Source organism: Coenobita brevimanus, chromosome 4, assembly GCF_032717465.1.
Source record: "Coenobita brevimanus isolate Jiangsu-jjx chromosome 4, ASM3271746v2, whole genome shotgun sequence".
Classification (NCBI taxonomy): Eukaryota; Metazoa; Arthropoda; class Malacostraca; order Decapoda; family Coenobitidae; genus Coenobita; species Coenobita brevimanus.
In genome coordinates, this window is record NC_136957.1 from 36,116,233 (window position 1) to 36,139,678 (window position 23,446).

The 23,446-nt window shown below is 40.2% G+C and overlaps 1 protein-coding gene across 1 annotated transcript in view; it reads left to right on the forward strand.

Moving 5' to 3' along the window:
• LOC145396692 (uncharacterized) overlaps nt 1-23,446 on the forward strand; it is a 129,988-nt gene that overhangs the window by 102,230 nt on the left and 4,312 nt on the right. The window contains exons 17-20 of the mRNA XM_080269985.1: nt 7,144-7,296; nt 8,172-8,297; nt 9,336-9,635; nt 12,622-12,797. Coding sequence (XP_080126111.1) covers nt 7,144-7,296; nt 8,172-8,297; nt 9,336-9,635; nt 12,622-12,797 — 755 coding nt within the window. The remainder of the gene's footprint in view (nt 1-7,143; nt 7,297-8,171; nt 8,298-9,335; nt 9,636-12,621; nt 12,798-23,446) is intronic.

Genomic DNA, 23,446 nt, shown 5'->3' on the forward strand with positions numbered 1-23,446 from the left:
GTAGGGTCATTAGTGGGAGTAGGGTGGGGGGGGGGCCAAAGAGAAGGTAGCATGGTGGGCCAAGGGGGGTTAATGTAGGTGGGGTCTTAACCCATCACGTCCCGAACCCTTTCGCACCTCCGACACCCCCCCGTCCCGAGCATTTTTTTTTTTTTTTTTTTTTTTTTTTTTTTTTTTTTTTGCTAAAACCTCTGCTTTTGGTGAGAAACATCGAAAATTCATTGAGAAATCACTCATCTGAGGTTTAAAATACTCGATACAGGTAGGATTACCTCCTTACCTTACAGGGTTTTCTATCAGGCTGGCTGCAAAGAAAACGAGTTCTATGGGAGGATAACTATTCCACACCACTCATAAACGGTATTTATTTATTTATTTGGTACGAGTTTATATGTAGTACGAGAGTATACTGGTTTTCAAACAGTAATATAGGCATTATAAGCATTGTTTCACTCACTAACTCATCACCATTCATGACCTTTTTTTCCCACATTACCTGATCATCATTTCTGACTGTTTCTTCCTCTAATGCTATGTAAACTTTGTCTTCCACATTGTCATCGATTGGGGAATCACTTTGGCCCTGATTGTCTTTATTGGCCAGGGCACTGGTAACAGGTGAATTGCCGAGACAATGGGGGGGGGGAGGTTATGCGGTGTAAGGCATTGTCCCTGCTTGGCATCTTGTAGGAATAGAGGAAGGTGTCCCATGTATACATACGAAAAATCACGCGCGAATTGAAAATTGTGCAAATTAGGGACCTTGCAATTGCTCAACGTACCAGTACGTCGTCGGGACTGGCAAATGCAAAATGTTGCAACGTACCCATACATCGACGGGACGTCTTGGGTTAAGGAGGAGTTAATGTGTGTGTGTGTGGGGGGGGGGGCAGGGCCAAGAAGGGGGTAGTGTGGGGGGACTAGAGCCAAGAAGGGGGAAGTGTGGGGGACAAGAAAGGGTTAGTGTTGTGTGTGGGGGGGGGGCAGGGCCAAGAAGGGGGTAGTGTGGGGGGTCAGGTGGGTAAAGACCCCCAATGGGGGGTGAGGGTGGGGGGTAAAGACCCCCCATGGGGGGGTGAGGGTGGGGGGGTAAAGATGAGGGTGGGGGGGTAAAGACCCCCCATGGGAGAGTCAGGGTGGGGGTAAAGACCCCCCATGGAGGGTCAAATTCCCCTGTGGGGGGGTCAGGATGGGGGGAGAGACCCCCATGGGAGGTCTTTAAACCCATCCTGACCCCATGTGGGTCTTTACCCCCACCCTGACCCCCTATGGGGGTCTACCCACACCTGACCACCTATGGGGGGGGTCTTTACTCCCCCACCATGAAGGGTCTTTACTCCCACCTCTGACCTCCCCATGAATGGTCTTTACCCACACCCTAACCCCCCCATGAATGGTCTTTACCCACACCCTGACCCCCATGAGGAGGTCAAGGAGGGGGGTAAAAACCCCCATGGGGGAGTCTATACCCCCCAAACCTCTGACCTCATGGGGGCCTTAACCCCCCCACCCTGATCCCCCATGGGGGTCTTTACCTCTCTCCCGGACTCTATGAGGGGGCCTTTACCCCCTTACCCTTCCCGACCCCCATGGGGGGTCTTTACCCCCTTACCCTTCCTGACCCCCATGGGGGGGGTCTTTAACCCTCTTCCTTACCTCCTGAGGGTTTTTTAACCCCCATGACTCCTTCATGGGGGGGGGTCACTTACCCCCCGACCCCTCTATGAGGAGTCATTACCTTCCCTAACCCTTTCATGGGGCCTCATACCATTTTAACTGTCCCCTTCATGGGAGCCATTAGTCTTCTTTCATTGGGGGTAATCCTCCTTCACTCACCCCCATAAAGGGGTCATTACCCCCCTTCTTTACCACCACCCCAATAGGGGGTGATTATCCCCTTCAACCTCCACGGGGGATGGTGAATACCACCCTTCACCCCTCCATGGGAAAGGGTGATTACTTCCTTCACTCCACATTCGGCAGTGATTCCACCCCAATGGGGGTCATTACCACCCTTCCTCCCCTGTGGGTGGTCATTACCCATTTACTGCCCCATACATGGGGATGATTACCCCCCTCACCCCCAATACATTTGGGTAATTAATCCCCCCCCCCTCACTCACTCGCCCATACCTGGGGTGTGATTATCCCTCACTCCCATACATGGAGGTACTTACCCCCCCCCCCTTTCACTCCCGATGGAGGTGTATTATCCTGCTTCATCCCATTTTGATAATTTCTTTCTGCACACAGCTTACGAAGTCACTGTAGCTCAATTATGAATAATTTTATGAAAGAAAATGTTATTCTGTTAGCACAGGATAGCAAAAACAAATATATTTTTTGCTCAAAAAGTGAAGAAAAGATTTAGTGAAATACCTGACACTTTTTCCTCAGCTTGTCATGTTTACACCACCAAGGATAAATTTTATACCGTCACGACCCGTTACAGATTGTTACATAGGCAGTCAGTTGCCCAAATGGTCAATGAAAATTTACACCCAGTTTTGAGTTAATTATGAAAATTTGCAATACAGTTTTTTCAATGGCAGCATATGACACTTCTACAAGCTAAATAATCATATGGTTGAGCCAAGATGGCTGCTCCATGTTTGCATGCACTGAACCCCCATGTGAGGCCTCTGTGCACACATCCTCCTTCCCATCACCCTTTTAAGGACCCACGTTACTCATCCACTCACTCATGTGTCTTGTAACTGTTATTCTCTCCTTGCATTCCCCATGTAATAATTATAACCAACTCACTTGTGCATGGCTATCATTCCCCATCAACAATGTCAGTATTAATTCAGAAAAAAATACTTTCTTCCATCATGAAAGGGAGATTTGTTTGAATCCTTTGAAGTCTATCTTTTCCATGCCTGATATTTACATACAGTCTAATTCTGCTAAGCATGTAATTTATGTATACTATTGATACTCTTCAGTATCTGTTGGGTGCTCACCATGCCTCAGCCTAATATAGTAGCTTAAAAACATTATTTCGGATGTTTCTATGGACTCTTGTTTCATCTAGCCTGAACAAGGTCTGACAGATCTTAAAAACCACAGTCTGACTACACGAACAAGGTTTGGTACCCCAGTCACACCCTGAGGCTATGATGTGAACAAAAACACTGGTGACACATCTACCAAAGTGCATCAGCAATTGTACCAGTTATCAGCATTGGCAATAGGAGCTCCCGCAAGCTGGAAAATGATGCCACCTTTCCATATAACTTAAAATGCAGAAGTATGTTTAACTTGAATTACCCTCAATTATACAATTTTTGTGTTACTACTGAAAATAGGATATTTAATGATTTATACTGGAGAAAAAATGGCTTATCAAAACATAATAGAAATGGAAGGTTGTCATTTGCTTCTACCTCAGTTTAGGGACAGTCTACGTGCGATTATTAAGATGTTGCCTGAGTTGTGGTCACTCTATTTTTTTTTTAGGTGCTGGATATACATCTGTAAGGAAAAATGGTACTTAAACAAAGATCATACGAACCACATAAACAAACTCGTGACCTCTGTTTACAGAGAGTGACATGCCACGTTTCCACCATTGAGCTACATGAAGTTAAAAAAAAAAAACGAAAATCTGGGCAAAATTAAAGTGAGAGAACTATGCCCATTACACAATCTGGTCATTCTCCTGTAAAAATTTGGGATGCTGATCTTGGTCCCATGCGATTTCAGCCGTACAATTCTTAATATTATTATGAGTATAATGGAAAGAATCATGTCTGAATTTGCCAAATGAAAGATTGTGATCTTTGGCCAACAACTGAGATTCATAACACTTATTAAAAAAGTGCTGAATGCAAACACACACAATAAGCTTTCATGGTTTTTAGTAAACTATATGAAGAACTTTTCAGTTTAAATCTCATTTAGAGCACCAGTAGAATATCTAAGATGAAAATAATACTAGTATAATGCTTTGTGCATGGGTAATAATCCCAATACGGAATTTTTAAAAAGAAGGGTAAACCAGCTCTAAGCTGGTACTGACCACACGCTATTAAGTGATCCAGCAAACACTGGCAACTTCCAGGAGTTTTTTGGGGGCTCTAATTGCACAATCACATATCAACGTAACTTAAACAATTTATACTGATCTATTTCAATGTAACTACAATAAACCTATATACAAGGTCTGACTAAAAAGAAACCAATCTTTTTAACCCACCCCGTGCTGGTGACATACATGTACATTGGCCCCTATATGCATGGACAGTGCCAGCGACATACATGTATGTCGGCGATTTGATATATTTGCCAAAATTCGAACATTCAAATTAAGCGCCCAAAAATCGGCTGGGATATTCCTGCGCCTCTCTAGGCCTTCCTATACCATCTATATACCCAACAAGAGTGTCCCTGGCTCAAATAGCATAGTTACCAGTGAAAAAAAGGCAGAGCTTCTGTCTCCTATCACTTTGTGGCGGTGAAGTCTACGGGCGATACTCCGAAGTTTTCAGCTGCCTGCTCTGAGAGAATCAACCTCAAAATTGACCTAAATGGCTTCTGTGAGTACGTTTATGATTGTTCTCCATGTTTCCTCATCATTTCTAACCTATGTAGAAAAAGTCTGCTGGCATGTGGCGGGTTATTGCACACCAACTAGAAAACGATAATCGTGATGGGAGTGCTGTGTAACCATAGCTTGTAAAGCATTAATCAAACACTAGCTACATCACATCACATACCTCAGTCATCAAGGTACATGCACTATGTTAATGTGTGTTTAGCCACTTAGTGAATTTTCTTCTATCTCTTATATCGTCTGAAATCGGCAGCCTTTTAGGGTGGGTTTTGAGGGGGATAGGGATGGGGGGCAAATCCAGAGAGATGGGTGGCTGTGGGACAATGGTCGTCTCGTGCAATGTGTGAGCAGGTGCACTGTTGTGGTGCAGCATTCAGGTTTTGCTTAAGGTCGCTTGCTTTAAATGTTTCAGTCTTTATTGACCGTCTGGTGACATGGAACAAACTTACGATGAACGATGCTCTTAAAAAAAAAAAAATCAACATCACCTTCACATTTGAGTGACTCTGACGTGCTTCCCCCCCCCCCCCAAGTGATGATGTTACAATCCACTGTGATGACCGCCTTTTTGTTTTGACATCGTACCCGTGCTCCCTCGTTTCATCACCTGTTGACATTTTTCAGAAAGTTTTCATCAGCATTTGAACAATCAGACAGTTCCTGACTGGCTGAGACACAGTTCTGTTTTTGCTCATCTGTCTGTAGACGTAGCACAAATTTTGCAGCAACATGATGCATCCTTCACTGACAGACTGGTGACGATTTTCATTGATCACAGCATGAACTTAATCATTGTCTCTTTGATGTGGAAGGTCGTCCAGATTTGGGATCATCTTTAGTGGATGTTCTTCCCAATCTGAATCACTGGAGCTTGTGACACTGTGTACAGCTCAAACAATCCTCCCCATAAGCCTGCTGCAACATTTCAAAAGTCTATGTAAAAGTTTTTCCCAGTTCTCTTCAAGGTCCTTCGTTGTTCAACTTGCAACAAATTGTCAAGTGAACCAAACAAATGTTCACTCAAGTGCGTGTACCTTAGTGACTAAGTAACATGGCATGATGCAGCCAGTGTTAGACCATAACTCAAAGTCACTGCTACACAGCGTTCCTGTTGTGATCACTCTAGGCTGGCTAATGGGTGTGCAATAAAAAGTTCAGTTTCTTTTTGGACAGACCTTGTAAGTAAACTCATTCTGCAACTTCACTGTGGCTAGTGTTACACTGAAACTCATAAGTCCCTGCTACACTGCACTCCCGTCGTGATCATGCTAGGTTGGCTAGTTGATGCAGTACATGAAACGTTCAGTTTCTTTGTGGACAGACCTCGTACAGTCAACTCTCATTATGGGGCTTCACTGTGTGATAAACTGCTACAACAGTAATTCAAAAACTATACTGTACTCATTTTTGAAAATGATAAAAAATTGGTCACAATTTGGCTACAACAATAACTGCAATGGCCACCTCCGAGAATCTTGTGGAGACATGGTGATGCACGGAAGCCGACAGCCATCTGCCTGAGCCAACATGGCCACCCAGAGTTTACATTTGCTGTGATTGCTTTTCGTTCAGTTGTGTGAATGAAAAGCTACTTAAACACCACTGCTATCGCCAAATAAGTGTACAATAAGTGCGTAACAATGCAGTGCGTGATACAGGACGAAGTGATATTTTTCTGTGTGCGAAATACTGAAACATGTGAGTTGGAAACTGTCTGGTAAGGATGCTGTCCCTAGAAGAAAATGTGGTGCTACTGAGGAGTGCCAAGGGCAAGCCTGAAGTTTTCATGGTCAAGGGTACTCTCCCTATTCCCAGTGAACCCATGTTATATGGACCTCATTATATGATAGTTTTCTCGATGTAACCCTATCGTATAGCCAATCGTGACTGTATGGTAGTGGCATGATATTTCTAGTAATCCCCACTTTGGTTAAATCTTCTTTTTCTTAATTTGACATATGTTGAATATAGATCTCATGCTCAGATAAAAAATTACTTCTGGAATCATGTCCCAAAATCTGAGTCACCATGTACCTTGTGCAAACTCAACTACTTCACTGCTTATTGTATTTATCCTCCTGTAATTATAATCCCCCAAAGAAAATGCAAGATAATTCCCTCTCCTCCATCCTTCTGCCTGCAGGTGACTGCAATCCCTCTTCTGTCATTCTTTCCTTTTCCTTCTGTCTGTGGGTGACTCTACTGAGTGACAAGCCAAATGGTTTCCTGTACACCAGGAAACCATTTACCACACTGGGTGGTAACCATATAACCAAATTTTGGCGCCTGGTGGTTTAGTAATTACAGCACTCCAATCAGATTGAGCCGGTGAAGGTTTATATCCAAGGGTGGTTGGGGTTTATTGCTCATGTAATGCCACTCAGGAATGTGTGAGGCTGGTCACTCTCATCTTAAATGTCAGGACCAACTTGCCTAGCCCTGGGCTCCTATGTTTCTCATGGGTCAATGTAGGATAAAATCTAAATTAATCACACTCACTTTACTGTCACCTGACAGTTAATTAAAAGCAAATGAAGATTCTGTGCCAGAAATTTCGCAAATTTAAAATCTCTTACCTTGTTTAGGAAATGCCGTCGTGAGCGCATCATCCCAATTGCAGTGGAGGGTGAGGGACTGATTACACCACCAGTCAGCGGTCATGGTGATGAGAATGCAGATACAACTCCAGCTCACCAACCTTTCTCATATAATATGGGAGCTCGACCACCACCATTGAAGTATGTATCGTTGTAAACAGTCCCAAGCATGACTTGCTTCCTCAGGTACCACACTGGCTCTGCTTAAATAATTTTAAGGGTTATTTTTGCTTATTCAATATTTCATTTTTTTTTTTTTTTTTAAATACATTTTGCTAGATTTACAGTTCCACATTTGACCTACTTTGTCAGTAGCTTTTATGATTTAAATACTTGTAACAACATAATCTCATAATTACCAGCGATGCTACAACCTGCTATATACACTTTGCAAATGTGGCAAAATTCGTTCCCTTCAAGTTCGTAACATGAAGCTTCAGACTGGAACTGGACCTTAACCTACAGCAAGAGTAAATAAAATAAAATTTAACAGATCTTTTTCTCTCTCTCAAGAGTTTGAATGAAATTTAATAGCTCTCTCTCTCTCCTTTTAAAACCCTCTCACTGGTTGATAAGTTGGTTATTTTATTCAGGCTGACATGAGCCTAACAGACACTAGTCATAGCTGTCATCTCTCTCTCTCTCTCTCTCTCCTTTTAAAACCCTCTCACTGGTTGATAAGTTGGTTATTTTATTCAGGCTGACATGAGCCTAACAGACACTAGTCATAGCTGTCAGTGTCTCAAACCTACCACTATCTCAGGTGCCATTTCTCTTGCTCTGGGTATACTTGGAAATGCTTTTTAGGCTAACACCAGACAATCTTTTTAGTTAAGAGTAATCCCAGCTGTCAGAAAGCATTTTAAAGTCTTTTGTCACAGTGCAGTTACATTAATCCATGTATCTTTAAAGCCATGTTGCTTGTAGCTTCCTATTAACTTTGCTAATGAAATAATACTGTCTGCTGGTGGTGTGAACTTGGTGATACTTGCTGGTAATGTGGTTGTGGTGTGCAGTGGGCGGGTAGAGGGTGAAGGTGAGAGAGGGATGATCAGGATGGCATCCCCTCCACCGCGTCGCCATCTTGCCGACACGCCTGCCATGCTGCCCACTTGGTCACGCCGCCTCACTCACACTAATAGGTACCTCATTCTTTGACTGCTACACCTCACACCTGTTTCATGTTGGAATTACTTTACTGTACTGAAGTGTCTGTATTAATGGTATAATTTAATAATCAGTGCAATTACAGTCAGTCCCCTGTATGTCATTTTTTATTTTATTTTTTTGCAAATACTTGTAGACAATTTTTCTATTAAGTTTAATTACAGAAAAATTGTCTTAAAGTTCCACTGCCATACTGATTTGCCAGTTTCGCCCAATTAAAAGTTTGCCATACTGATTTGCCAGTTTCCCCCAATTAAAAGTTGCAGTTGTATGGAAAAATCTGTGATACGAGGCTTTCAGAATTAGTGGTTTTGCTCCAAAATGTAAATCGGAGAAAAATGCTATAATAATTTGGCAGACCTTCTATATTATACTCAGTAGTGAAGGCACAACTGGTGGGTGGACTTTGTTTGAATCATACCCTTGGAAGGTATGCCCTTAAATTTTCAGTTTTTTCCTCCCACTTGGACTGTCAGTGATACACCATCTTCTAAAACTGAACACCTCATATTTTTCAACACATCCCTGACTTATGATGAGGACAGCCTGTGTAGGTTAATGTTTGTATTACTGATATAATTTAATGATAATTCAGTTAGATCATACGTTTGATGGATGTGTTTGTATTTCAAGCTACAGCAGGACCACTTACCACTTAAAAATGCACACTAGGTAAGTTCAGTTTTAGTCAAAAAGTTCTTGAAAATATTGTAGTTTCTAACATTATTCACTATGTATTCTTGTCAGTAAATTAGTTCAGTTAATATTTAATTAGGCTATTACACAGACTAATAGGTATTACTTATATGTGGGTTTAGACTAGTAGTACTGATTAGAAGCCTTGAATGAAGTAACTGAGGATTAATGCTGATTAAGAAGTAACTGTCCAAAACACAGTATTAAACTCAGATAAAATCACAGGATAAAATTTGTTATAAGTGATAAGTCAAACATAACAAATCCACAGGATAAAGTTTGGATTAATAAAGTTGTGCATAACTTTTGTGTAACAGCCGAAGTGGAGGCTTCCTGGAACACAGCGACAGTTTCAGCTCAGCTGGGGAAGAAGAGGAGGATGAGGATGATGGGTTCCAGATCTTAACGGCTGAATCCCTCTTCTCTACCCTACTGAACCGGGTACGCTCCCTCACCCGCAAGATGAACCAGGATGAGGGTCGGGGCACTGGCGTGGGGGACCGAGGCCGACGTTCCTCCAGGCCCACCCCTGAGCCCTCCACAGCCCCCACCACACACGCACCACCATCTGGCTTCTGGTCCTCACTACACAACTTACCTAGAGAGTCTCCAGCCAGGTACAGCATCAATACTACTACTATACTCTGTCCACTTTAACTTAGCATGAAATTGGCCAAACTCTTCAACGTACCTAGACAGTCTCAAGCCAGGTACGGGAACATATGATGCTATGCTCTGCCCACTTTACTTGACCTGAAATTGAGATACAGCCATCACATAATACAAAATTTAAAGATGCAGAAACAGTGGTACTTGGCACTATTATACTCTGTTTTAACCTGGCCTAAAAATTCTCTCAACTTGATAACAGCTGTAATAAAATGGGAGAAATGGAGTTCCCCCGAGCTAAGCCCTGTATTGGACTATATAGCCCCGCTAGGGTTACAGGAGTGAGCTACCACTCCCGGCACGGCAGCCCGGGCGAGGCTCGAACTCGCAATCCCCCGATTACGAGTCCGGCGCGCTACCACTTTGCTACCGCGTCCCCTAACAGCTGTAATAAGAGATTATCATTAGATTATGGTGCTGGTCATGAAGTTGAAAGGATGTACAGCCCTTTACCCTTGGGGAATTGTTTAGTATTTATTCCTGCTATCCTAAGACTGCATTATACAGCTTATGATAGATATTTCTGACTGGAAGGGTGATATACAGTGTACCCATTACAGTACAAGAGGGCTTTTCTAAGGTGAATTAATCTGGCAGTAGGTGTAAATTATAAAGGATGTCAGTTTGATTCCTGGGCTAAGCTGTCAGAGTTATAAGAAATAAGCTGGAAAAGGGTGAAAATCCTCACCAAGTTAAAGTGGACAAACTATTGTGCTGTAGAAATTAGTTCATGCAACTAAAATTCACACACACACAGTAAAACTAGTCAATTAAAATGTGTTTATATACATATATGTAATAAAACATTCATTTCTTATAAGATGTCCTTATTGAACCAGGATATCTGTCAAGTCTTTCCAAGGAGAAGGTTAGAATTCTTGGGAGGTACTGACATCTATGCAATGAACTATGGTCAGCAAAATGATAATAGTTCCGGAATTGTATGATTCATAAATGCACACCCACAGTGAATTATTTAAGTTGTAGTTAACAAACAGTTCAGCATTCAGAATTGAAATCCTGTTATTTTTACCAATGAATACAGGTTGGTACTGTATTGATAAAACTGAACACTAATTTATGAACAGCAGGAACATAAAACAGTATTTGCTTCCAAAAACTGCTCAAAAAGGAATGTAAACACAATGGAAATCCTCTGCTGATACTGCATGTCGGATCTGCTTTTATGCACAGTATATACAGTAATATTCACGGTGAAGCAATTTGTAACACCCATTTCCAAAGGTAAATTAAAAGTCATGATTGAAGGTAATATCCAGTGAGATTAACAGTTGTCCAAAATTATAAAGCGTCTATAATCAACTTCTGGGTCTTGTTTTTACCTATTTTTTCACATCAGGAGAAACAGTAATTTGACAGGATGCATGTTTGGCTACACACCTGAAAGAATCTTGAATCAGTGAGGGAGTTTAAGTACAGGGCTGCAGTGATAGAGGTAAATGCACAAGGGAAAGGGAAATTGGAGTATCACAGGGAAGGAAAGTGACTAGTGCTATGAAGACCTTGATATAAAACAGGTCCAAGTGTGGTGGCTGCAATAGGACTGGATGATGGAGTTATGGTGCTCACATTGCCATATGGATGCGAGACAGGTTTGGCATGAAAGTAAAGCCAAGGTTTAGAGTAGTGGAAATCGATTTATACGAGAATGTGTGTGGATGCAAAGATGGATAGGATAAGAAACAATGATTCATGAAGGATGTTCAGTCATTCATTTGTTTATAAAGGCTCCACTACCTATAGGACAAAACAAAAAGTGCCAAAGGGGATAAGCACCATAAACTCACTCATGAATGCTTAAGAAAATTATGCTAATACACTCTGATTTCAATAAGCAGGGGCATAGACAAGGCTGTGTATAAGAGCACAAGGTGCTGCCATGATAGACCTGACTAAGACTGGTTGCTATGATGCCAACCAAAGTTTACAAAGGAGAAAGGTATTTTGTGCTTTAAAAGATTACGAAAACCCTCAAGTATCTAGAGGTCATTAAGTGTACGATGGAGACAGCAGGTAACCACATTACCAGAAAGGTGTTGCGCAAAGTGACAATGTCCAGTGATTAAAAATGACACGATGGCAGGAAGGAAAGTTGCAGCAAATGACTGGATAGAGTTATTCACTGCTGCCTTTGCACAATTCACAGCAAGCAACTCTTTAAATGGTTTTGAGATTACTATACAGTAAATATTCACAGATAGCAAGTTGCATTACCAGTGCATCACCTCTGACCTGTTGAAGTGACTCCCTCACTCTCATTGCAGTTGTATGCATAACTGGACAAAACCCAGTGCTCTTCCATCCTAAGGTGCTACAATGACCTACCATGAATGAAAACTTTTCCTGTATTCTTTCATTACGTGCAGGAACTTTGGAGTGTAGCTTTTGGTGATTTAACTGTAGACACTCTTCACAGTGAGTGACTCCTGGTCTTGCACATGCCAAGCAAGCTATGTAGGACTGAAATAGCAAAACTACTATATTCTCAGCTATAACTGAGATAATAGGAATTGTCTCCAGCAATAAAAGTGTTGAAGAATTTGCTGTAGGTTATTAACCCCTTCACTCTGATCATGCATTTTTCTACCTTATTTTTACTACTTACATACAGATTCATTCAACTTCAGAATGGAATCCAACTGAGAAGGGGTTAATGCAGGCGTCTGTCTGGTGACTGATTAAAATCAAAAGTACATCATTGGAATGAAGGGGTTAATGCTAGAAGTTACTTATTGTATTCAAAAATTTATTTAAAAAATTAATGACCCTCAGGTGTGAAGTGGTCATTCAGCATCATAAGCTGTAAGTAGTATTACTGTATAGTGCTAGTAACTAAAATGTAACACTTGGCTTTGGCCTTACTAAAAACTGGCATTGTCCCGACTCTGTTGGACTGGCCCCCCCTCAATGAAGGAGGATGGAGAATCTATCCCGTGGCAATCTGGTGCAAGGGCGGGAGGATGACACCTTCACCCCAGTGTGGCCTCGCCCTGCCAGTGTCTCCCGTGACACTTCTGATGCTGACACTCTCTACTCTGATGCCTCTGCCACCTCCTCTGCCACCAATCCATTTGGTACCCTGCCACGAGGTATGCATTAGAAAGCGTTGTTGCCAGTCTCCTGCCACCAAGGCCACAACAGATCAACAACAAATAATCTCATATTCATATCATCCACAGTACTAAATATATTTATCGCATTCACATTAAACTAAAATCTCATCTCACAAACTCTTTACAGAATGTACTCTTACCTACCTAATAACATATGAAGTGTGGCTCATCAGAGACAACATAACAAGTAGGGGATAAGTTTAATTTTAAATCAAGGTGGTTCCTTACTGAGTTAGTACAAGATATAAAAAAAAAAAACATCTAGCATACCTTTGCCCCCACCCATACAGAATGTAGTTTACACAAAATATTTAGAATAATCAGTGGACTGACATATCTTTTTACTCAAACAATTGCAAGTAATCCTATCTGTTGAAAAAACCAACACTTAAAACTATGGTATACAAACGTTATCTTCTGCTGAATACACTTACACATATTATCAGTACGCCTGTCTCCATGGTGAGTCACATGTCATATTGTGTTTATTTTGTCATGGTAGTTACTAGTTGCATTATCAAGATAAGATTTTGCCCACTACATCTTATTTTTCTAATAGCAATCCACTTTTTCATAACTGCTTTTGCATATCCCAGAATACTGCCAGTGAATATATTGGATCTGTTTGAGACAGACAGCAACAGATGGTTAGTCTAGCATTGAAATGTTGAGTAAATGCCAGAGCAAGTGATCAAATACTAAGATTTAACTTGGCATCACGAAATATAACTTAGAAGTCTAAATATTATCAACAATCCTGTTTGTTGAGTGGTAATTCAGTAATGCTTCTTATGACAATGTTAGTTGCTAATATTATTGCTACTGCCATAGTTGTGCAGAAATTGATCACTTTCCTGTAGCATAGTGTAGAAAGGATGCAGTTTTAAGAATATGACTAAAATGACAAACTTGTAAGTACTGTGCAAGTATTTTTGCTGCCATGATCCCTTTAGACTAATTGTGTGTGGGGTTGACCTTGTTTTGTGTGGCATGAGACCACCATTAACCATCCCTATGTAGCTGTGTGTTGTAGTAGTTGTGTGTGTGTTTGTTGCAGTGCGAACGATGCGTCACAGTCTGCACCTGCCACCACCACAACCACCACCACCGCTCACTCCCCGCCTCTTCCCAGATTCCCTCTTCCTCTCTGATTTCTCCTACCCTACCTAAGCATGGTAGAATTGGGCTGCTGTGTGCTAGTCTCTGTGCCCCCACCTCCACTCGGCAACACTTTAGGCTCACCGCAGCAAGGGGCCCGCCAGTCGTGGATTAGGTCCATTGCAAAAATTGGTCGGTTTAGAAAGCTCAGTATCACCTCTTCCGAACCTGCTGAAATGAGCATATGGATATTAACTTTCACTTGTATGCAATAAATGCCAACAATGTTGATATTAGAGGTATAAACGGCTCAGAAAGAATATTAAGGTGATATGGCCAACATAAATTGCTACAGAAGTGGTGTTACAGAGCCTCCTAAGCTAAGATAAATGAATGTTATTGTAACTGTGGCCTAAACTTAAACTGAGATACACTGTTCTGTGATGGTCAGTATGCCTCTATTATGATAACTGTATGAGATACAGACTCTCAGCAAGAGAATTTAGTGATGGACATAGTGGGTGCCATTAAGTGTAAAGGACAAATACAAATAGATCTTATACCCTGTGCCTCTATAGCATCAGAATACTGTAGTAATGGAAATTCCTTTAAACAGTTGTTTGCAATAATGAATTCATTTTTAGCAAAAAGGATGTTTAAATTTGTGCAGATGTATCACCATATGGAGTTGATCATTTCATTAAAACATTCCCATCAAGCTTCATATTGGAAGAGAAACATTATTTCCTATTGTCATTCGAATTACGGGGGGGGGAAGCAAAGTCTATTATTACCACTCTACTACAGTATAATAAAAATTTTGTGGTCATGAATTGTGCAAAAGTAACTTGTAAACAGAGTGGTAAATAATTCATCTCAGATTTGAGCCATGACTGTTGCTTGTTTGGGATTCTCATCACTCGCTGTGGCCTAAGTCAACTTCAACCAAATATGCAGGTGATCTAGTCCATGCAGAGAACCATGAGGGAATTAAACACAACTGTGGAAACAATTACATGAAGTATGCCTGCATAGTAAGACTGTCTAATGTATTCCTGCATATGATTTACTCTTAAAAAGCCTATGATCCTTATTCCTCCAATACTGTAGTGCTTTCCATGTATTTATGTATAGTGTGTGAAAGAAAAAAATGCAACTAACACAAACTGCTCACACAGCAATTCCATAAAACCCTGGGCTTTCAAAGGATGTGTATGAAGATTCCTTTCAGTTTTGACTCCCTCATGGTTCTTTCCTAGTTCACTACAATTCAGTCTGTCTTGAATGGCAAGCTTAGCTCTCAGTGAGGTATTAGTCCCTTTTGCATTCTGTGGACACAATAAATTATTTTACTCAAGTGTTAGAGAGGATGCTTTCATGAGTGGTACATATGTAGCCAAGTGGTGGAGCTGCCTGGTTATGCAACTGTTCCTGAACCCTCCTCCCTGTCCTTCAAAAAGATGGCAGACTGCAAGAAAAGGGACTGCAATTTGGTGGGTTCACATCTAGATGAGCCTGGGGTTACAACTAGTACTACTACTATTCAGGCTAACAAATTATTTTTTGGATGAGAGGAATTCTAGTACTAAAATGGGTTGAAAGTATACTAACTCCTGGACAGCTAGAAATACTCTCAGCTAAATAAAATAATGGGATGTAGCCTGAAAATATCCAACTGTGTCCACAAGAGTGAAAAGGTTAATTGATAGGTCGAGAATGAGTGTGGTATCTCACTGGAGTTAGAAGCAAAACTGTATGCAAAAAGTGCCATTTGTTCAACCTTCTGATATTACTCTATACTGTAAGTCTACTGATGTAGATGATATTTTATCTATGTAGGTATAAATATAAACATTATTTGCTCTGAAGCATTGGTGTCCCATCACTACTACTTCTATTGTAATTTTGCCCATTTTCCCCTCTATTTTTGTGTTTTTTATTACATAGAGTTTATTTTTATGCATGGGTAGGAGTGAACTGCTTGTGATGACCAGATATATTGTTGTGTGATATTATTAGTTGATGCCACCACTATTATCCTGCTGTTCGGGGAAAATGTTATCTTGTTTGCAAATTATTAACAACAAAAGTGCCAAGTCTCTGCATGTGTTTGTTTTTCCATATAGTTCTCTGCTCCATTGTTATTAAAATGAAAATTGTAAACATTGGTATGCCTCTACTCCTTAGCTGGATCAAATTATATTGTACAGCCTCTAGCCTGTTCTGCTCAGCAGCTGGTAAAGTTAAGTACCAAAGCAAAATGTAAAGTATCAGTGCACAACATATATAAGTATATACAGTCTTAGGTATTTTAGAGGTAGTGCTGCATAACCAGGTAGAGCAGCTTCCAGGTACAGTATAAGTAATTAAAAGCAAAATCCACAATGAACTGCAATGTAAAACACATTCAGTGACAAAATTTTCTGCTAATATTTCATCTGAGCTGGAAGCAATCAAACTGACACTGTGGGATACAATGAAATAACAGCTCTGAAGAAGAACACATTGTACATTGAAAACATGATCAGTGATCTGCCAGACATGACGAAAGACAACAGTAGCAATGGGTGAAAACCAGGATGAAGTTTACAGTCCTGATTTGATATAATTACAAGTGAAATATTGAGGAGACTGTAGACATTCTCCAACAGATATGTATCATGCATTTTTATTACTATTTTTATGTATGATTTACTTCTCTACCACTTCCACCAACCGAATCTGCTGCCATTAAGAAAATATTGCACAATATCAAGGATGCTCAGCCAGGAAGGATTATTGTGAGGGCGGCTTAAAAGGCAAGTAAACATTGATTCTTGCCGTGTACTGGCTGGAGTAGAATGCAATTAATGACACTCCAGGGCTCGCATTTCTGTTGGTCTAGAAGGCCTTCTGGCACATCTTCCTTAGCAATTTATTATGCATATTACACCCTACTCTTCTCCTGTATGTTACTTTCATCCATTTATTATCAACATAGCTTGTAAAAAACAGCATAGATAAAGTACATTAGTGTGTTATATACAGATACAAACTGGTAAGGAAGAGGTGCAAGAAAACCAATTAAGCTGACAAGAATGTGGCCCCAGGTCTCAGTCCTCTGGTGGGCAGCAGCAAAAACCGATTACTACAATGTGTATTTGAGGCACCTGAGCATTAAATGCCCTCATATAATGTGTTTTATAATTATAAGCACAGTATTCAGTAACTTTACTTGAGAATGTAAAGAAACTATATTTTAGTGTATCTCCATTTTGAACTGTCAATGAATTTATAGAGAACTTAGTAACTACAATGAACCACTTAATTTTGCACCCAAGTTGTGATACACTGCTCAGCAGAGGACTTAAACTGGAGATCACTCAAATGTGGGAGAAGCTTAGATTGTTTTCACTTCCCAGACAATAAAAATATTAACACAATGCATGAATGTTCAAGTATAGAAGCTACGCTTATACTGTAGTATTTAGCATTAACCAACAACAACCATTTCAAGATCATGACTAACTACAGATACTCTGGGATACGATGAAGTCTAAGCTCTGGCCCACTAATTCATTCTATTCGCAGTTCAAGAACACAGCAAGAAGCTGTGTTTACTGCTTTCATGGCATTTTTTCTCCCAGTCCTATCTAAAGGCACTTCTAGTATCTGGTATCTTAATAGCTTTATCTCTTCAATCCGATTACCCTATATGTACATACATATACTTCATGTTACCCAAGCCAACACTAGAAGATCTGAACAAACTTCAGGAAGGATTTCCACTAATGAATAAGTTCAATGAACACTGAAGTCAACTCCTCCAGGTGTTAAAGTCTTTCCTGAGGTGAATAAAATCATACGAGGGTAGCAAGAATAAAATACAAAATTCAGCAATGGATTAACCAGTTATCCAAAAAACTAAAATATTACCTACTGGCCTATAAAGGAATGCAGCAGGCCCCAAGTGTGAATTACTGCAAGAAAATATAAACCAGAAATAATAGTTCTGTAATAAGAGATGGAGCATCCCACACTGCAATTAGAACCACAGGGGATTTTTTTTTTCTCTTCTTTCCCAGTTAGTGCTACAATAACCACCCTGATATAACCAAACACCTACTCCAAGATGGAGCTTTGGTTGTGTGCAATGTGCATGGTTAACTTCAAGTGTGTGCTGCATGATCAAAAAATGGGTATACAGTTCCCTGCTATCGACACTAATGGCTAAATACTGTGGTGCAGATAATGACAAAAGTATTGTCATTATCATAAATTTCCTCTACACATGTCAGTACTGGAGGATAATGCTACTGAACAACAAGGCTATGTTATATGGAACATGTGTTCATTAAACAGTTGTCACAGTTAAAAACTGCCAGGAGGGTGGGGAGGGCAAACTGAATAAATAAAATGCACTGTACACAGAATTTTTTTTACAAAATATAAAGGTAAAAGCTTCAATATACTGCAACTCCTTTCTCATAACTGTATGACTTCTGGCTTTGCCTGTAAAATACAGAATGTACAACTACCAAAATTTAATACAAAATAGTAAAATATATTCTTCATAAGGTCTATGGCTGTATCAGCCTTAGTACTTTAATTTTAAGTGCCCAGCTAATAATATTTTCTTAATGAACTTGGGGATCTGAAGTACCTTTTGCACCACAGCATAAATCTGACATCACTAGCTTGATCACACATTTTATGAAAAAGGGATGGCTGTGACAGAAGTGCCTCCAGGCTACACTGACACACCTTTCTCATCTCTCAAACCTCCTCTTCCTCTTCCTTCTTCAGTGTGCTGTTTCACTCTCTTCTTCCACACCAAATTAGGTATGCCTCTACCAACAATGCCCTCTGTATCACTTTTACTGTTCCAAGAAAGGTCATTTCAACAGCTGGCCACCTAGAAAGTTCTCGGTCACTCACAGCCCAGGCTTCACTCACATACAAGAATGATGACAGTACAACACTTATGTACTGCTCTCTTTACCTCCTAAGTAGGGGTCTCAACCTCCATGTTAACTTTCCTGTCCTTTAAAACCCAACCAAGCTCTTAAATTACTCTTCTCTGTGGTCTGTCCTTAACTACACTCTCCAACTGGCCACATATACATGAAACAGCTCCCAGATACTTAAAACTATCACCTCCTTAAGTATTTCACTTTTTGTACCCTGCAAATTCCTGTACCTTCCACTCTCTACTGCCTGTAAGAATCTACTGTAATACTCTTTCTTTTCACATACTACTATCTTACTTTTCTTCTTGCACAGATCTGATCAAACTCTCACTACCTTCTGCAAGCCACACTTAATTTCTGCCATCAAAACAGCATCATCAGCATACAAGCACATTATGAGACTCCATTACTTGCCATTCAACTTAAGTTTTTCTCCTATCCTAGCTGTCCTTAATTTCATCTCTTTCACTACTCCATATACAGTAAATGCATATATACAATGTGTGTGTGTGTGTGTGTATGTATATATATATATATATATATTGGCCCTTGCAGGCCAATTTTTGACTTGGAGACTCGCATGGCCTCCAGTTCAGACACTGGCTATAAGAAGCTGACCTCCAAGGTCATTTGAGGTCACTGGCTAGACCCAGCAGCCCATAGGCTATGTAAGGTTGACTTCTGAGGCCATTTGAGGTCACCAGTAATAGTAAGCAAGTGGGCACAACTACTGTGGATTAGTTTGCAAAAGCTGAGATAGACCTCTTATAATCCCTTAACAAAGGTATAAGAGGTACAGAGTTTTTCTGGAGTAGAAAGACTGACCTAGAACAAATAGGATTAGAATGTTTGCCTTTTTGGCCCAGCAACGCTGGGTACCCCTGCTAGTGTGTGTGTGTGTAATTCACCGGGTCGGTCAGGATCACTTGATGGTTGTGATGGTCAGCTTTTACCCTCCTGGAAGGGAGCTGAGAGCTCATACAGTCCGATCTAAGGGCATGGCTGTGACCTTCACACACACACACACACACCCGTCTCCTTGCTCAAGGGGGACAGTAACCACCCACTTCGTCAGCAAAACTTTTTGCAACCTGATCGAGGTTCGAACTACCGTCTACCAGACGGCAAGCGAGAACGTTACCAGCGAGCGGTGTGTGTGTGTGTGTGTGTGTGTGTGTGTGTGTGTGTATATATATATATATATATATTATATATATCCAATTAGTTAAGTAAAAGCCCACTGCCAGGCGGGGTATCTGGGGTTTAAAAACCAAGTTGTGGTGCAAACATTTAAAGTGGGTGCTAGTAGCATTTTCTTTCACAAGCATCCTCTTGATTCACACACACACACACAAAACTACACTTTCAAAATTCACATACACTTCAGACACCCCTCGTGATTCATACTTGCCAGCCTGGGAAAGGGTTTATTCTAGCTGTCACTCTCCTGACGAAACTCGGGTACTGCAGTGGACCACATCCAGACTGACAGACATAAATTATTAATTGTAAGGCATTTAGCTTGCAATAATTAAGTAAGCACTAAATGTACTATGCTTACTCAGGTGATCCTAGGCAGAATGTAATTTTCATATTAAAACAAAATAAGCGTGTCCACAAAAACAGTAGCTTAAAAAACAAAACACACAATTCAGGACAGGGAGCCTAACACATCTGTGGTACATAATCTGCCATCTGGTGTTGCTATTACAGAAATAACACACCTAAATATAACACTCAAGGTTACATGTCTGGAATAATGAGATGCCTATACATTTAAGATACAATATAAATGGTAAATGCAATTCATTTACTACAGTACAATACAGTATATGGGATTTTTTTCTACAATTCAACATACTATCACTCAAAAACTTATCTTTACAATCTTAAATCTTTACATTTCGAAACAGTGAAGGAAACGAATGAAAATATTCTCCAATAAATACTCATGGTTGTATATGACTAGTAATTTTGACAGTATGGCAAGAGGAACGAACTTTATACAACATAGGAAGAAAACAGCTCATTCAGAAATAATCACCTGAAGGAAAAAACCTGATTAGCAACAATGCTCAAGATGAAACCATCAAGGTGGTTTCTTGATCGAGTGTACCAGCATGGACACCTGCTCCAAAAAGTATCGGTGCACACTTCGAACACGAAAAATTAATACCATAACTGATGGCTATTGCAAAATGTCTGGTGATTATACCCCACATTGATAAACCAGTTTTCATGAGGATATATTACATCCCATATTTGTTACACTGCCTAGTATCATCATATAAACATTTGGATGATAACAGATTAATCTCCCTGGACAAGCTTTGCAGTACTGATCGCACAATACTTGTTGAAACCGGTGTACAGTAACAAGTTTCGTTTATTACAGTCCAACTTATTATCACCATCACCCTAATCTGGCCACCCTATAGTACAGTCCAGACTATTATCACCATGACTCTAACTAGATTCCCTATGTTCACATAGAGCCAAGATCTCCAAGAGGACAACTTTCCAATCTTTATGGAAATACAACTCTAAAGAGAAAGGATAGCTCAAGCACAGCCTTCTACCCCCCTAAGCCATGGGAAGTACAAGGCTTCTTGGAACACAAAGTGCTGTGTGTTGGGGCTGCTATCTGCCACTTTTACAACATGCAGAGAATACATGGATAGTCCCCCCTTCTCAGAGACTGGGTAGCAACATACAAGAACTATAAAGATACAGCAGTATTACATTACTGGTGATCTCACGCTGTCACTAGGAATATAGCAACATTTAAAAAATACTGAATTTGCCAAGTATTGTGGCACTCTGCTATAAATGCGCCATCCGAGTCCTGTTTGGTGTCCTGATATCCTAATAGCTCAAATATACACAAAGGCACAACAATGCATAGTCTACACAGCAACAGTATCAAGGAAACTATAAACACATGAAAAGAAAATGAAACTACATAATGTTATATCTCCAAGTTAGCTTCAATTCTGCTTTAATTAACAAGCCCACAGCTGATGACACTGCTGGAAATGATGAATGCAGAGTGCACAAATTTTACCTTTGAAAGTAAGGGCTTAAATAAAAGGCTAAACATTCTGGCTGTATTTTGATGCAAAGCAAATGTTTAATTTCAGATAAGTAAACAAATATTCTGCATCCACAAATACAGTAAGATCTAGGGTAATAAATATGACATACATCACCCTCAAAAGATCTTAATCCTTTATATACCACCATGTGCTTATCATGATGTTGCTATTGCCAGAAAATCTTATTCTCCAACAAACACTAACTGTTGGAGAGGGGCTAGAAACATTTGTATTATTTCCACAAAACATCTTTTAATATCTCATTCTTAACTATCAGAAATGGAAGACAATGGAGAGGCTGATCACACTGATGGGGTTAATATAAGGATGCCAAATATTATTTATTTGCTCTTGCCCATGGCTTTGTTTTTATGTGTAACTTGTTTTCCTCTTGTTGAATCAGGGCCAAATTTCACCAAATACTGCACAATTTCTACCATCCACTTTCTGCTGCTATTCATATTGTGAAGCTAAGAGAGGTTTGATGTGTTTCTCTGCCTATAGCTGATGCATGGCTAGGCAATGTTTCTCTGCTCACAACTCATTCTTGAGAAAAGTGATAGACTTGCCCTAAGTATGATTTAGATGCAGTGGCATACTAAGCAAAAAATTTTCCCTGGCTGTACAGTGCATTACATTCTCTTCACTTCTACCTACCTCTCAGCTGCCCTACAACTGCCTTGCTTTTTCCCTCTCATTACCACGTTCCCCTTTCACCACTCTGAACAGACTACTTCAGTCCATTATACTCAGTCTCTTCAAATTGAGTGCTGTACATCATTTTTCTCATATTACTGCCATCAGAAGAAATTGTTTTAGTGTGTGTGAAGCATCTCATAGTGCAGGGGTTGGAAACAGCCTCCATAACCTCCTCCACTAAAAAAGCTGGTGATGATAAAAATAAGGCTCTCATATTGATGGGGTTAAAGGGGCATAGGCTAGTCATTAACCCTTAGAGAGCAACCAAACATCAGGTGTCTATACAATGGCTAGAATGATTTATTTTGAGAGTGAAACTATCAACTTTAACTTCAGTTTTATGCGTGCACAGGCAATTCCCATAATATGAGAGGAATGTGTTCCAATATACTGTATTAAAACTTTTTCCAAACAGCTGTAACTGTAATTTTGTGAAGACTGGAAGATCAGGATTTTAAGTAGCAATGGAACTTTAACTGGCAATTTTTCAATACTGTACTTCCTTCAACCCATTGAAAAATTTCACAATTAATTTTCCCTACCTTCTGATATTATATTAATATTTGGAAGAACACCACACACTGGAGGGGTTGGCTGTAGCCTTCATTAACCCTTCACTATCAGAAGCCCACCCTTTCACTATCTGAAGACCTTTCTAAGCCAATTATAGCTACCTGAAAGTAGCAAGAATAAACCAACAAAAATGTCATGACTGATGAGAGGGGAAAAAATATATAATGAGAATTTACTCTAATAGTTTTCTGCCCCCTATTACTGTTCATCA